The 17,297-nt window shown below is 45.0% G+C and overlaps 1 protein-coding gene across 1 annotated transcript in view; it reads right to left on the bottom strand.

The window, feature by feature from the left end:
- Positions 1 to 17,297, bottom strand: part of Plxna4 (plexin A4) — a 416,125-nt gene that overhangs the window by 317,629 nt on the left and 81,199 nt on the right. Inside the window, exon 3 of the mRNA XM_048340243.1 lies at positions 12,369 to 12,551. Coding sequence (XP_048196200.1) covers positions 12,369 to 12,551 — 183 coding nt within the window. The remainder of the gene's footprint in view (positions 1 to 12,368; positions 12,552 to 17,297) is intronic.

Below are 17,297 nucleotides of genomic sequence, written 5' to 3' on the forward strand. Positions count from 1 at the left end.
AAGGAGTGTGTGGGGGGGTCAGGATGTGTCAATAAGTGCAAGCCTGAGGTCTGTCTGCCACTGGCCCAAGCCACCTACCCTTCCAGGGCTTCACAGGGATTTCTAGTCTCTCCACAGGGACCTTATCTGAGTAGTTTCCCCGAGGTGTGTCAGTATGTCTTATCATCAGATTTTCCCCTCATGTCCTTGGAGCTAAGAGGCCACAGAGGTACTCCAATGATGCCCTTAAAGCAGGAGGGCAGTACCTGATAGGTCCTTAAGCTGGGATGACTTCCCCTGACAACTTGTACCTTAGCCTATGGTCAGCCCAATGGACGAAGGGTGGTATGAAAATTAACTAAAAATAAGACTTGATATTTATTGCTAAGTGTCCGATGAATACAATTAATACCAATAAGTACTTCCAAAAGGTAAGCCATTAAAAAGAGCAGTCAGTATCACCCTACTACAGGTGATTGATAATGAGGGAAAATAAATGCTGTCACACCAGAAAGGCTGGGTTTTTGTGCAAGCACGTTAGATGCCACCCCTCTGTCAGTTTCAGTCACATTAGAGGGGATCAGCTCTTCAATATAAGGGCTGAGAGTCTGATCAGTTCTGTCCCAGGAAGTGCCAAGGGAGCATAATGAAGAGCTGTCAGAAAAAAAATCAAAATGTACTAAGAATTTAAGGTGACCACCCGTAAAATCTCCAAAAGACACTGCAAACCCTGTTGTGGTTACAGGAAGGAAAGATCTACCAGCCCCTTTAGAAGAGAACTAATGGCATCTATTCAATAAAGACATCAGAAAAACAACTACAAAGAAAAATAGCAGAACGCAGGGCACGAATGCGAACCTGGAATCAGACATTTCAGCCAGCGGCAGGGCCCAGAACACAGAAGCAGGGAAGCCTTGCCCTGGGTCAAGGTCGCTCTACACCTACACAATTCAGATCACACCACCTGCAGCCCTGGTACATTTGGGGAAGAACCAAAATTAGTTTGGCGTGGGAACCATTTATTCTAGAGAGGCAAAATGAGATATTTCCCCCCTGTTCTTTTAATTAAAAGTTAGCTCATAAATCAAAGACCTTGTTTCCAGGCTGTAGGAGGGAGGTGGTTGGAGAGAGCCCGAAGGTCTCAGCGTAGCACCTGCCCGGCCTGGGTGCCTCTCCCAGGCCATTCGCTCCAGGCACAGCACATCACTGCAGTAGGGGCTCAGTATGGAGCAAAGGGGTGGCTCAGCTGAGCAATCTCCTATCTTCCTTGTTGGTCTCCCTCCCTGCAGCACTTCCCAAGAGGTCTCGGGAGAACATGTGTGCATGCACATACGAACACACACACGTACACATTTCAATCCCACAAGGGCTGGCTAGGGCATTTATTTGGAGCATATGATTTTTCCCTTAGAGAAATCCAACCTCCAGAGCCCTCCTGACCTCTGCTTTCCAGTCTGGCCAGGGTTTCACATGGCTGTTTACAGAGTTGGAAGAATCTTCTCAGAAGCACATTGAGAAAAAGAAATCAAATGGATCCTCACTATCTTCTTCATCTCGATTACCTTACCCACCCCCCTCCTCCTGGTATAACACAGAATGCTCTGTAAATGTGCTGTCCTGTGGCCCTCTGCTCATGTAGAAATGATATGCAGGGTGCACACCTGAATATGTTTCATTTGTCCAAACTGAGAAGTATAGTCTGAGACAAAGTTGAGATTGCCCTGAAACAAAGTTGAGATTGCCCGGCTGTCAGCTCCAACATTCTCTGCAACACACTCAGGGCTGCCTACAAACAATTCAGAGCATGACTGGTCCCACGTGCAGATCTAGATCTAGGTTGGTGTCTGGGCATGAAGACCCTTGGGTGCCTAGGAGCCAGCAGAGGAAGCTGCAGGGTGGAATTTAGTGATGGCTTTCACTCCTCAGCTTCCTTGGGCTTGAACAGATGGTGGCCAAGACTCCTGGAGGAATAGATTGTTTTTCTGTTTTATAGTCACTGTGTCCACACCTATATGCCTTCATATTTAGGCATTGAAATGAAGATAAAGAAAGAGAACTCTCTAAACAGAGATAACAAGAGAGGGAAAGAAAAACGGACTTCATTCCAGCTTCCCATCTTGGAGCCAGGGGCCTCCCCAACCCCCCACACCCAACAACCCAACCATTTCCTTCTACCTCTGCCCTCAGGCAGAGAAAGAGTTCATTCAAAAGCAAAGGTCAGAAAGGAGCAAAGGACCCCTTCCCAGATCCCCAGACCTAAGTCCCTCCAAAACAATCAAATTTAAAGCAGAGAGATTAAATTATCACTAAGCTAATTATGGGAATCACACTTAGGCTGGCTGCTGGGAAGCAAGGTCAGCAAGCAAAAGGCATTAAAATTAAAGCCAGATGCAAGAAGCACTTTAAAAAGCAACTGGAAGACCCATTACCACCCCACATGCAGGAGGAAGAGACCAGTCTGATGGCTGTCTATCTGGGCAATTGTCAGAGCAGTTGACAGCTAAATAGCTGTGCTCTGTCATCATCTCAAGGCCAAAGTGGGCAAATCAGAGGGAAACTGGTTAGAGGCTGTGCTGCTAATTGCCCAGATAGTAAAGAGAGAGCTAGTGACTCTTTCTAAGGGGTAGAGCCCAGGGGCATCCACCCCAGGCTCAAGTTGCAGAGAAAAGGTCTATTTCTACTCCTCACTGTGCACGCATAGGTGCTTGGCTTTGCTTGGTGAATGCAGGTCTGTGTATACACACATCAGGTAGATGTGCATCTTATGAATGAGAAGGAGGGCCATGTGTGGACATGCAGTTATCTACTTGAAAATAGAAGGGAACGTGTTTAGAAAGAGTTACAAGGCTCCTTCTAGCACAATCACAACTGGGCAACTCCTCATTAGAATTCTGTGATTGTGAGCACCCTCAAAGTTGCTGCTATTAGCCCAGTTATGAACAGATAAATCTCAGTGTCCAGTTCCAGCTACTCGGTGCTTCCTCTCTCCTCATCCACATCATCCATTTAGGACATGTTGAGTTTAAAATCTCTTTTTCAGCCAATCTGCAGGATGGCTTCCTCGACCTAGAACTCCAAATCTGCATGCCATTTCCAGAGAAAAGAGAGCAAGTGGGAAAGCCTGCCTAGAGGCCCACAACCTGGTCTTGAACCCAAACCTGGCTTTGGCGATATGGTCTGGAAGAAATAAATACAAAAGTGCAAAATCCTGCCTGAATCCTGAGTGAAAGTTTGGAATCCATGGTCAACAATATGGGTTCAGGAAAGAAAAAAAAAAGGAATCTTTGGAAGTTAAATTACGTAGGCAAAATTAATTTGGGAGGCTCTATTTAATTGTAGGTAAAAGAAATGACTCAATAAATTTGAATAATTTAATTATCTAAGAGACATCTGCTGCACACAATCTAATCATTGCCTCTGAGTAGAAAAGTGCCTTCACTTTCAAGAAAACTAAATTTAGGGAGATGCAAACCTCCAGAGCCTGACTAATGGAAGAACATGAACAATTCTGGCTTCAATTTGGGGAGAAAAAAGTAAATCACAAGAAAACAAGCTGAGAGAAAATTGACTTAAGAGACTACTATTCCAGCACTGTATCTGGGGTCAATGACATGAAATCAGCCACATCTTAACTTTGGGACACGTATGCTTCTAGTATTTATTATGCAAGAAGTAACGATGGGTTTTTTTTTAAACCCAGAAATGCAGGGCACATTACAGAAGACATAAAGGAGATATTTCTGGTTTGGAGGTTGATGTTCATACAACAGTCCCTATGGGGAGTTGTATTAACAAAGTTATTGATAGAACACTCTCCTCTCTCTCACTTCATCATCCACATATGCAGCAGGTCCTCCCCGTGGCAGAGTTCTCCTTCCCCCACCACTCACTTTGTCTGGGCCAGTGAAATGGAGAGACAATAAGAGGCACTACCTTCAAGCAGCAGTGTTAGTAGCTATGTGCTTCTGCCATCTTGGTTCTCCCTCTGCAATGAGATTAGCATATGCCAGATAGAGGCTACTCTTCACCTTCCAGCCCAGATAAATGGTATACAGTATAGCTAGTTCCAATTCAAGACACACATGAACATGAGTTGGGAAAACCTTTATTCTCTTAAGCCACTTAAACCCCGGGGTCACTGGCTACCACCACATAACTTAGCCTAAGCTAGCTGATTTCTGCTGCCTTCCACAGTCATTCTTCAAATGTATTTCTTATTTAGCAAATGTTACCTTCAGGGTACTTACTCTGGGCATACTGGCAGTCTAGTTAGGACAAGATTTAGACACACTGGTAAAGAATGGTCATCTACATTGATGAACTGTACTTTCCATGTGAAGAAAATAAACATATTTTTTCCTGGAGGAAAAGACCAATGTCATTGGGTACCAATGACTCATGCCTGTAATCCTAGCTACTTAGGAGTCTGAGATCTGAGGATCATGGTTCTAAGCCAGTCAAGGGCAGGAAAGTCTGTAAGACTCTTATCTGCAATTATGAACTGCCCACCCTCCCCCCACCCCAAACAGAAATGGAGCTATGGCTCAAATGATAGAGCCCTAGCCTTGAGCAAAAAAGCTCAGGGATAGCACCTAGGTCATGAGTTCAAGCCCCAGGACCAGTACACACACACACACACACACACACACACACACACACACTACACCACACTACACCACACACACACTATATCACACATACACACACACATTCAACTTAAATGCTGAAACTTACCTATAATTTCTAGGCAATCAAAATGTGACTAAGTAATTCAAACTCAAATTGATAAAAATGAGTTCATCATAAAGCTATTACTAATTCCAGGAAAGGATTGTTTTGTAAATACTCGGTTTTCCCTCCAGGAATTTAGGACCCCACCCAAAAGCCTGTGGTCCGTCTTCCCATTAGTCAAAGAAGCCCGGAGTTCACCTGAAGGGAAGCAGTCAGTAGAACCACCAGCAGCCCCTCATCTATGTTGTGGGCCACACGAAGGCGGAAGTTCAGGTCCTTCCAGAATCTAAGCCTATGCTGCTTGAATAAACCTCACTAGAACCAGGCACTGGAGGTTCCCACCTGTAAACCCAGTAGCTTGGGTGGCTAAGATGGAGAGGATTGCCATTTGAAGCCACCTGGCTTTGAGCCGTGAGACGACTGTAACCCTTCTCAACACACTAAGTCAGAGCACCTCAGGTTCTTGACTCTCAGAAACTGAATGGTGACGAATGATGTCCTGAGGCCCTGGATTTGGGGGTAGTTTGTTACACCACAATAGACAGCTATACATTCATGTCGCCAGGGCAGGACGGAGGTTAAGATATCACAGTGAGAGACCCGATGGAGGTCCAAAAAGTCCCACAGATGTTTCTGGAATAAACCAAAGCTCCTGGAAAAAGCACTGTGACACCAGCAAGAAGCAAGACTAGGAGCCACACTCACAGAAGGTCCCTTAACAACTATGGGGACGCTAAGAAGAGCCCCCACCCAATCAGAGCATCAACCTGTGGGCTACAAGTCACACCCATCATATAAATCGGCCACTACCATCACCCCATCAACGTGGCTAAGGAAGTTATATTGATTTCTACTAGTAAAGCCCTCCATCAGTTCTATCCTCAGGGAGAACCTTCTAGAGCCTACCTTCCTTTGATTTAGAGTTTAAGAGGGGCGGGCCCACCAGTAAGGGGTCATTTATTGTGGGAGACTTTTGTCTCCGGGCCTTCTGCTTCTTCCTCTAAGCATTGTATCTCTCATCCAATCCCATCTTTGTTGTCTTGGTTACATGGCCAGACTCCTGATATGCTGCTAGTTTTCATTCTAATGATATGTTCTTGTAAAGCACAATATTTTACTTCAATTGCATGTGTCACTGGATAAATTCCTCTGGCGTGTCTGACATTTGTGTACCAGCTGACTGAATGTGCTCTATGATTTGGGGTGTTTCAGCAGCACTTTCTTCAATTTGAACGTCTTTGCATTTTAATTTATGAACAGGATCTTTCTACACAAATGTATATACACACACATATGATTTTAAAAAGTGGCACGTGCATCAATAAATCTTGAATTGGCAAAACTCATTTCAAACGCTCTCCTTAAATCATGTGCATTAGCAATGATCACTCAGGACAGAGAATGACAAGGGCTCCTGAGTGCTGTTGGCTGGGAACTGTCACCTGAGTTTCCAGAGGAGGCTAGAAAAAGGAGCCCAAACCTGGCCACTAGCATTGAGCAGCCTTGAGAAGGGCTGTGTCAGAGACCATGGCCAGGTCATCTCCCATGCTTACTCAGATTAGCCTCAAGGGACCACCCGTGATTCCTCAGCAACATGCAGGGAAGGTTGGTAAACCCACAGGCAGTGTCGTGAGAAGCAGTAGAGTCAGGACATAAAGCCAATGGAGAAGCATATATATTAAAAGGATGGTTGGGTGAGGGCTTAAGGGTGTTTGAGAAAATAAAACATGTCCAAGAGAACAACGGCTAGGTAGGCTTCTCTCCTTAACCACAAAATAGAAAATAAATTTAAAACGTAGCTAAAGGGATTGAGAGTGGAAACATTGGCATGAAGTAAAATTAGCCTGAAAAGCCAGCTTCAGAATTCCCAGGCTGGGAAGACTAATAACAGAATGGCCCCTCTACCCCTCTGATGAGCTATGATTATGATCCCTTGTGTATCTGTGGCTCTTCTGCCTGGAGCATCTGCAGCCTCAGTTTCCCTTTGATATACGTGGAGCATGGGTTAAGATATATGCAGCTTTAGTGCTTAGAAAAGCCCAGGTTACAAAGTACAAAATAACATAGCAACAACAATTACCAAAGCTACCTCCCCACTCCTTTCCCTCTGTGGAAATAAGGCTGTAAGATTCTTCCACGTTTTTCTTCCTTTCTGTTGCAAACTTGCAGCAGCTCAGGTGTGAGAAACACACAGTATAATAGACCAAACTTGTACCTTGTGTCTACCCAGAGTGTAAGTTTCCAGTCAATGTGCAATTCCCACATTAGATGGCTCTGACATTTTCTGACCTCTCCACCCATCCTCAGGGCTTAAGCCAGGTGCTCACACCTCTAATCCTAGCTACTCAGGAGGCTGAGATCTGAGGATTGCCCTTCAATGTCAGTATGAGCAGATTAGCAACCAAAAAGCCAGAAGTGGAGCTGTGGCTTAAGAGGTAGAATACTAGCCTTTGAGCAAAACAACCAAGGAACACAGCCTAGACCCCAAGTTCAAGAACTTCAATCTAGGCTTCCTGCTATGGTCAGACTGAGGGCCTAGGGAACACAAGCAAATCAACTTCAAAATAGATTCAAGAAAATATTAGGATGGTTAAATGAATCCGCATGAGCACTGCTGATAAGGCTGGCCCGGTTCCCATCCCAAAAGGCTGTTATGGCATAGAACACTCACAACCAGATGGGTGCATGTCTGCAGGCTTCGAACAAGAATAGCCAGAAGCTCTGCTTAACCAGCATTGGCCCCTTCAGTACAAATGGTCTTTTAGGTGGATTCTATTTGGTTTCATCGTGTTTTTGTGTCTGTCTTTGTCTGGGGCTGGGTGCTGCAGCTAAGCATTTTTGCTCAAGGTTAACATTCTACTAGTTGAGCCATGGTTTCCACTTCTGGGCTTTTTGGTGGTTAATTGGAGATAGTCACACAGTGTTTTCTGCCTGGGATAGCTTCAAATATGAACCGCAGATCTCTGCTTTTTGAGTGGCTAGGATTATAGGCATAACTGGTGCCCAGACAAATAGTTAAACTTGTTTAAAAAAAAAAAAAAAACAGCAAAGGCATGCAAGCACAAAACAGAAGAGCAATCACACCTCAAGTGGAAGTTTATGGTGTTTGGGTTCACAGTGAACATCAGTCTCTCCCACTAATGTCAATCAGTAATTCACAGCCATCATAAAATATGATCACTTCATAGCAGAATGCAAAGGGGCAGAGAGAGAGAGAGAGAGAGAGAGAGAGAGAGAGAGAGAGAGAGAGAGAGAGAGAGAGAGAGAGAGGACTTCTTTAGAAATAGTCAAGCAAAAAGATCATGTCCTTCAAAGAAAACATTGACCCAGTCTTTCAGCAAGGGTGAAAGGTTTCTAGATTTATACAGACTTACTCAAGTCAAAATGGTGTTTGCCTTACAGTTTTCAATTGTAGGTGAAATTTTAACAGCGAGTGGCGTATTCTAAGTTTCTGGGCACTTTTTTCCTGATGGCATTCATATGCCAGATTTTGTGTGTATGGGTGTGAGTACTAAGGCTTGAACTCAAAGCCTGAAGTCTATCTTTTAGTTTTTTTTCACTCAAGGCTAGCACTCAACCACTTCGTTTCCAGATTTTGTTTTTGCTGGTTAATTGGAGATGAGAGTTTCACAGCTTTCCTGACCAGGCTAGCTTCAAACCATAATATTCAGATCTCAGTCTCCTAAGTAGCTCAGTTTCCTGACCATTGCTAGTTGTCCCTTCCCCCATCTCTCTCTGCTCCCTCTGACACACACACACACACACACGTGTATGCACGTGCGCGTGCACACACACACACACCCTACATCATAAAATACACAAAAGATATCCAAATTGGCATTTACTTCACCTCCTTTCCCCTTGCCTCATGTGATGTGTGCATTCAAGGAGGGAAATTATGGTCATCAAAGGCAAGGTTGCAAATAATTGGGACCCATACCTTTCAAACAAATAAAAAGTCAGTAATTTTGAAGGTAGCCTATGGATAGCTACCGTCTAGCTCCTGGACCCCTAAAAGACACAGCCAACTCCTTCCTCTCAGCAAACTCCCAAGCCCCTTCCCACCCACCTTGCCTACTTCCAGTTTCTTGTCTTGCTGACAAGAACTCTGAAAGGCCCTTGAGACACACAGGAGATTATTACAGGGCTCAGAGAAGCCAATGCTGTAATTACGGCTACTGTGTGATTTTCATTATTCTCACACCCTGAGCTCAATCTCTCACAAGACTTGTTGCAAAGTCTTCCTGCAGCCGTAGGCAGGTCTCTGCCCAAAAAGGTGGTGGCAGTCTGATAATCTCTTGGAAAAGCAAGTCAGGCTTTTTTTTTTTTTTTAAAAACAAGGAAAGGGGTGTGGCTCCCAGTGAGTGATGGGCTGTGGGAAATTCTATTGTCTAGAAAAATAAATAAATAAATAAACCCAGCCACTTCGGCTTTTTATTATTTCAAACAACAGACAAGGCAGCCCAGCCTTCCTTTTTTTCAAGTAGACTGTTCCCCACCCCTCCGCCCCCAGCCTGGGGCCAACTGTGCTGATCTTGCAGAAGTGGACTCTAGGCTTGAGCAAAACTATTAAGTTGCTGCCACTCTGAGCCTATGGAGCAGAAAGTTTGGCTGCCTCGATGGCATGGTGTTCCCCAGGAGGACAGACGGCTCATTCCTCTCCACATGACCCCGCTGCTCTTAGCTTTCAAGTGTTTATGCCTCACTGGCCCCACTACTGCTCTGGAAATTAGATAGAAGGTCCCATGTGGTCGAAACAGAGCTGTTCTTATCCAAAGCCATCAAAAGAAAAGAGAGGAAATAGAAGCCAGCATCTGGGCTTAGAAAGCCCCAAACCTACAGTTACATGTTTCTGACCAGGGGCACCTGCCTGGCCCTGCTCTGCTTGCTCCAAGGTGGTTGTTTCCGAGCCTTTGTTTGCCCAGGTTCTTGGGGTAGCTTTATCCTTACTCACAGAGATATTTGCACTTGACCTTCCTGGAAGGAGACAAGCTTCTACAGATGAGAGCATCAGCTACCATCTGCCTCAGTCCAGCCTGGGACCAACAGCTCACATTTGCAAGATGGCTGTGTCAGGCTAACAGTGTAGCTGCCAGGAAATGTGTATTTTTCCCCAATAACTATTGTTATATGTTCTGGACTCTCAGTGTTTATTTCATGGACATCATATTCCAACCAGCTCAGACACTGACAAAAAGAGTAAACTCTCAACTACAGTCTTTGCAGCAAGTGCATGATCCACTGGTAGCTGATAGGAAGTTTGATGGTATGGAACTAGTAGAGCAATGGAGGAAGTCCCCAGACTTTCGTTCCATGGAGGGAGTTCTTTCCCATTACACCCAGAAGGGGCTCATAGGAGAAGAGTTGAAATCTTCACCCATGAGCCTTGCCTATTATTTACTCTCAATAGTGCTTCTCATCACTATAAGGAAATATTGAGGATAATTAAATTATAAAGAGAGAAGGTTTGTTTTGGCTCATAGTTTTGAAGTTTCCAGTCTGAGATTGCTTGACCCCATTGTTATGGTTACAGGCCCATAACAATGGGGTAGAACAAAACCTCTTATATCATGAGCCAAGGAGCAAAGGGAAAAGAAAGGGAACAGGGTCCCATAATCAACTTCAAAGTCATGGCCCCCAATGACGTCAGGCCTCCCAAGAGGTCCCACCTTCCAAAGGTCGCACCACCTTCCAATAGTGCCATCCTGAGGACCAATTCTTTTCATTTTTAATGAAAAAAAGAGCCTTTAAATACCTTCTCTTGTTTTTAAATTATTATTTCTTTATTTTATTGAGTTAGAATACATTTATAGAAGAGGGAATTGTCTTGTGATATTTCCACACATACACACAACAGTGCACTTTGAACAAATGGGGCCTTTGGGGAACATTCAAGACCCAAACTGTAGTATTGCCTTTGGGATTTAGCACTCACTTTTCTAGCAAACTGAAAGCATTCAATAATAGGAAGAGAAAAAAAAGAGAGCCGTCTGAGCAGCTAAGAAAAATATCCATGAGTGTCTGACTGCTAGAAAAGCTCCTATACTTGTCTGGACACAATTTCAGCAAATTTGGCTATCTGATTTCCTAGCCCAGGGGAAGCTGGATGCCACCAACTGAGGGAGGAGGAAAGGTATGGGAGGCAATAGGCATTTGACTGGAAGTGACTACTAGGAACCAGGAAGATGGCAACAATCAGACACAGGAGCTATGTGGGGACAGCACGCCCACGCCTGTAACATCTTCTCTAGTAAAAATCACCCAGAGCAGCCAGCTTGAAAAGGTTCAATTATATTTACTACGTTCTTCTCAGAAAGGGCAGGAACCTAGAAAAGATAATCCTTGGAGATGTGTAGACAATGGATACATTATCCTTTGCTGGAGACATGGAAGGCAGTGTACTAAAATGAAGGAGTTCCCACTTTCTGGTTGATAGTACACATACCGTACATGCATTCCTCACACAATGCCATGGGGACCCTGTGGGGCATATTACTTATTTTTCTTATATTACTCATATATTTTCTTTGCACACACAATCCCCCATGCTCGCTCATTCAGCCCCCTTTTCTCTTGCATTGCACCTGGTCACACTCCAGACAATCTATGCTACCACGATTCCAAGTTCACAGAAACAAACATTTGCTGGGCTATTTCATGGTAGGATGGCAGAACTGACACAGGACACAGCCTTCTAGATTTGCAACCTGGACCTGATTTCCAGAAATACAACAAACAGAAAGTAATGATCAAACCTCAGTCTTCAAGAGGCAGTGCTCTTCATGTAGTTTGAATGGTACAATGTCCAGGGATTTGCAAGGGAGGCTAAGACATATCAGAAGCCTCCACATAGAATAACCCAAATTTCCAAGGAAAGAAGAACTAGAGAGCAACTATCAGCCAACAGAAAACAGGCCTATGGCCTACAGTCTCAGGAAGACTTTGAACTACATTGAGGAGAACATGCTAGGCCTGCTTCAATTTACTGAGAGTAGAAGCCTTAGCAGTGAACATTCCTGGAATAATAAGTCACTTCTATCACTGCTAGCAGGCCAAGATTGCCCAGTGTCCCGGGAACCAACAAGCTTTGGGGGAAGGAGGGAAACAGGTCAGGTCCTTAGACAGTATTAGTCCATTTCATCTTAAGCAATGCCTAGATTCCTATGGCATCCATATTTGATAAGTTGGCTCTTGGCCCCATTATCAACTCTAACAGGTCTGTGCCTTCTTCCATCTGTTCCCTGAATGGACTCCAGATGGACATATCATTGAGAAGGGGTGTAAGCAAGCACATCCCTCTCCCGAGCCCACCTCTCCAACCTAATAAAGCCCTTGCATCAGGGCACAAGCCCAAGTTGAAGAGTACAACATTCATTCAGACAGTCCTAGTGAGGCGAGGCTCACACCACATATGTGCACGCTAGCCCCAGAGAAGAGTGAACCCATCCCCTCATTCACCCAGCCTGATTGCCACAAGTACTTCTGTACAAAGCAAATATACGACACATGGTCATGACCTCAACAGCAACATAATCTCTTAACTCCAACCTGTTTTACCAGCCTGTCAGGCATGTGATAGTCAAAAACTAATGAAACAGATTCCATACCCGAGGAGAAAGTCTTCACAATAATCAGAATAGCTGTACTTTAATCCCTACCTTCTTTAGCTTGCCACTTTTGGTGCCCACGAAGGCCAGGGAGTGGTTCTTGTAGACATAAGCAATGACTGAAGTCATACGGTCCCTGTCCTCCGTGAAGACAGGAATGCCACGCACCATCTCAGACACTCCCAGGGGAGCATTCATATCCAGGCCACAGAAGTTATCATCAATGGTTAGGAGCTGAAAATTAAACAGGGAGGGGAAAAAGTTAGAAAGGAGAAATGGCAGAAGTGTGAATTCAGGGAACTCCAGAGTTAGAAGAATCTTTAGCAATGGATCATCTGGTACCAGTTCTTCTTTCTCATATGAAAAACTCAGCTACAGAGGAACTAAGTCACCTGTCCAATCACCTAAGTAGGCAATTGTAGGATGGTGGCAAAAACACAAATCTTATGTGTTGGGGTTGGGTTTTTTTCCCTAGGGTCCATGGTCTCTCTGCCCTAGTCCCAAGCCTTCCAGGCACCATTTTGGTGCCTTTGATCACCCATCATCATTATCACATTGAAAAGTTCTGGAACAGCACTAGATAAACATGGACTCCAGATAGGTAGGCTCTGGCATAGAGGGAAGGGATCCCCATATCTACACACTTGCTGTGGAAAAGACTTCCTGGGAGGACTCAAATGTATAGAATAAGGATTAGATCTATGAATGTGGGAAAAAACAGGATGGCAGTAGAGGTGCACACAGTGGGATCCGCTGGGAAAAAGGCAATGGAGAAGCAAAGTTCATGACTCATCAGGCCAACGGTGACCCCCCATGAGTTCATTCCCAGGCTCCCAATCTCTTAATCACAGCAAAGAGAGGCAGCCAGGTCCTTGTCAAACATCTACCAGTATTTCACAAAATGTTGTCTATGGAATCCAAGATCCCCAAGATTCTCCACATAAATGGGATCCTTGAACAAACTCATAGAAAACAGCCCAAGGCTATCTAAGACATCAGAATGGAAAGCTTTTTTTAAGAACTATGTTTAACCTGAGCCTTTCCCAAAACAATTACCTATGAACTGCTTTTGAGAAGAACTGCAAGCCATTTCTTTTTTAAATGTATTTATTGTCAAAGTGATGTACAGAGGGGTTACAGTTTCATACATAAGGCAGTGAGTATATTTCTTATCCAACTTATTACCTCCTCCTTCATTTTTTTGTTTGGTTTTGGTTTTTTGCCAGTTCTGGGGCTTGAACTCAGAGCCTGAGCACTGTTCCTGGCTTCTTTTTGCTCAAGGCTAGCACTCTGCCACTTGAGCCACAGCGCCACTTCCGGCTTTTTCTATATATATGGTGCTGAAGAATCGAACTCAGGGCTTCGTGTATATGAGATGAGCACTTTACCACTGGGCCATATTCCCAGCTCCCTCCTTCATTTTTCTCCCACCTTTCCCCTCCCCATTTCTCTCTCTCCCTCCCCATGAGTTGTACAGTTGGTTTACAGCATATAGTTTTGTAAGTATTGCTGTTGCCTGGGTTCATCTTTTATCTTCTGTCTCTCCATTTTGATGCTCCCCTTCCCTTCCCTAGTTTCAATAAAGGTATATACAATACCCATAGCCATTTCTTTAATAAAAAAATAAAGACTCTTGAGCTATCCTATGAGACATATTGGCCCAACTCTTCTCTTGAGTCCAGGAAGTATACCTGTAGGGGTCAGGTTTCAGGAAGGAAGAGCTTCTGGGTCAGTCCCTACAGAGATTCCACTCAATCTCCCACTGTTTTCATACCATGCCTTTCTGTCTCCATATACCAAAGGGACTGCCATACAACAGCCAGGTCCTTCTGGATTGTGTTGTTTCAGGGAGTGTAAATAACTCCAAATGTCAGCTGAGATGCTCCTAGCTCTCCCCAGGGTTTGGCTCAGATCTCTGTGAGGTGCTGGAAACGTACTCAGTCTCCCATCCTTTCTTGAAGGCATGGCAGGGCTTTGGAAGAGTTACTCGGTCTTCCGGTGCTTTTATTTTCCACTCTATAAAGATGAAGGAAACAAACCCTGCCTTTTGATGGGCTACTATAAAGCCTCTTGAGCTCATGCCTGTAAAAGTATTTGGGCCTTTCAGAGAAAGGAATGAAATAAAATACAAGGTGCCACTTTTTAAAAAGGCTTCAATCCAGCCAAAGTAAGAGGCATCTAGAGAACAGCAGGCAGGCTCTTGCCAATATAGCCCTGTAACTGTGGCCAACTTAGTTCTCTAGGGCCTGAGGCTCCTCTGTTCCATACCAGAAGGGGAGCAGGCAAGAATCATCCACTTCAGGAAGAACAATGTGCTGCATATCTAAAGCTCTCGGTGGACACATCTTCTTCCATGGTGACAGCAGTCAGGAAGGACAGAGGGACCATTGGTAGGCCTGAGTAACCACATGCGGAACTGATGTTCGTGATATTGTCTCCATGCTTTTGACAGGGTCTTGGCCTCACTTACATCATCTAGTCCAACATCTCAAGCTAAATATGACTCTCCTCCATCAGTGCACCTACCTCTCCAGGCTTCCTCATGGCTCCATTTCTCCCTTTGGGTAGGGCCCAAGTAAAGAAAGTGTGATCAAGGCCTTTGACCAAGAACAGCACAAGTCTATGTGGCTACTGAGGTCTTCCAGCTGTCATGGGAAATCGCTCTGCTTCCTCAAAGCTGGGAAGATGGGCAAGGGATTTTTCACAGTGAAATAGTAGTATGTGCAAGAAACCCACAGGATTGGGCCACTTAGGTGTTTACCAGATATACAACTTGTTCCTACAATTGTGAGGAGCCTCACTTTCCTTGGCTGTCAACAGCAAGGAGATACTGTCATGAGGACTGAGTAAATGAATCTGTGGCCTGGACAAACATCAACAATGAAGGGCATTTCATGTCTATATTCTAGTAGAAATCCAGCTCAGAAGAGTAGCTGCTGAGAGGTGGCCCTAGCCTATCTTCTGAGCAGCTATGGGATAATTACAGCACAGGAAAGGAGCAGGATGGGCCCCACAGGGCCTGTACTCTGAGGAGCAGAAAGATAGTAAATGCTGGGCTTCCAGACTAATTGGTGAACACTTTCAGCAGGTAAAGGCTGCTGTGAATTCCTGAGCACCCTGGGCAATGGAGGTGGAGAGAATCTGCTCTGGCCTTGGTCCGGTCTTCCCCTGGGTACCATTATCAGCGAGACTAGAGCCATAGGCAGAGGAACCAGGGTGGGTCTCAGCTGTTACCAGGAGGTTAGCCATGCTATTCTTCACCAGACACTTCATAAACACCTATGAGTGAGTTACAGCTGCCATTATGATGCTTATTGATTACAGGGCAATGCCATTCTTACATCTGAAGGGCAGATCTACTACAAAGGAATTTACATGGTACCCACTTGAAGAACTCCATCAACAGACCTAGAAGCCTTTGCAGGGCCATGCCCTTATATGGCCTCTCTCTCCTTAGTCAGAGAAGATTGTATCCTTAGTCCATAACCCTCATAATTCTCATGGAGTGTGTGTGTGTGTGTGTGTGTGTGTGTGTTGTAAATTAAGATGAATGATTCACTACATTTCAGGGACTATGAGCTCAAGGACTATGAGCTCCTGTATGTGTCTTTGTACCCTTAATCCTTAGATCATAGTAGGTTAAGACATGTGTTCAGTGAATGGATGAGTGGATGGATAACTAAATAAAAGCCTGAGCTTCACAGTAGCTAACAGTGTGGAATTAGGTTGGAATCCCATCCTCTGCTACTTCATACCTTGTGGTCTTGGGTAAGTCAAACTCTCTGTGCCTGTAGAATGGGAGTTATGATAACAGCATATACCTCACGGTGCTGTGGAGATGAGCACATTTAGCATGTAGTAAGTGCTGTGGGCATGCTGACAAGTCAGCTGATTTCTGTGAGTCTCAGCATCACTAAGAAAATCTATGGCATCTACCTCGCAGGTATTATCAAGATCAAGAGGCTAGACTGGCCAAAATAAATAGCCAAGGTAGCACCTCCTAAAGATCTGTCAGATGGTGGAACCAACAAGGCTGGATGAAGAAGTAAAGAAATGATTCCTCAGATCTTAAGATAGTGGATCTGCAACCCAAACCCCTCTCTCCATCAGAAATCCTGTGTACCTACATCATCATCCCAGCCACTGTTCTGAGGTTCCCCATCTGGCCTTTATCCCTATGGCCAGCCCTTCCTAGCTGAGTCAGGTATTAGAGGGCAGGACCCCAACTGGACCTGAGTGTCCAGAGGCCCTGTGGAAGCCTCCCAGTGGTCTCCTGAGCAGCAATAGCCCTGGTAAGGTGGCATGGGGAGCTGGAGCTGACAATCCGAATTACAATCTAATAGCTTACCGTGCTTCCCTCGTGCACAGCAGCAAAGGTTACTGTGCAATTACGTGTCGCTACATACAAATGACAGAGCAGTTACGGTTACTTTACCAATTACAGGGAAATTGCTCCCACTCTGCAGAGACTGGCAGTCTGAAAAGCTCTATCATCTCCATGGAAAGGGGATTGTAAATGCTGGCAGTGTCCTTCCTCCAGGAGTGTCCCCAAGCTCGCAGGGAAGAACTGCATAGAAGACACCCAAAGAGCCCAGAGGTGTCTTCTGGGCCATTTGTGAAGAGGCTCTGTAAAAGGCTGCACAAGGGAGGAAGGCCTGGGAGACTGAGGAGCACCTTTGGAGCTCCTGAGCCAACACCCCCAGCCCCCAGCCTCAATGACAAACTCTTATGGACCCAGCCATCATCTTGTCAGCTATGCCAACATGTTGAAGATGAGGTAGGGTTGGTACCTGATCTGGAAGTCACCTCTGACCCCCATCTGGCTTGGCTCCTGTTCTATCCTTCATGGCTTCTCTCCTTCCACACAGAGCTATTTTAGCCCAAGCCCTCCACTACCCCACCTTTGCAGAGGCACCATTAAGCCCTTATTATGGAAAGGTCAGAACTGGGCCAGACCTCAGTGGTCCAAAGGCAGTGCTA

The sequence above is a fragment of the Perognathus longimembris genome, chromosome 2 (assembly GCF_023159225.1).
Source record: "Perognathus longimembris pacificus isolate PPM17 chromosome 2, ASM2315922v1, whole genome shotgun sequence".
Classification (NCBI taxonomy): Eukaryota; Metazoa; Chordata; class Mammalia; order Rodentia; family Heteromyidae; genus Perognathus; species Perognathus longimembris.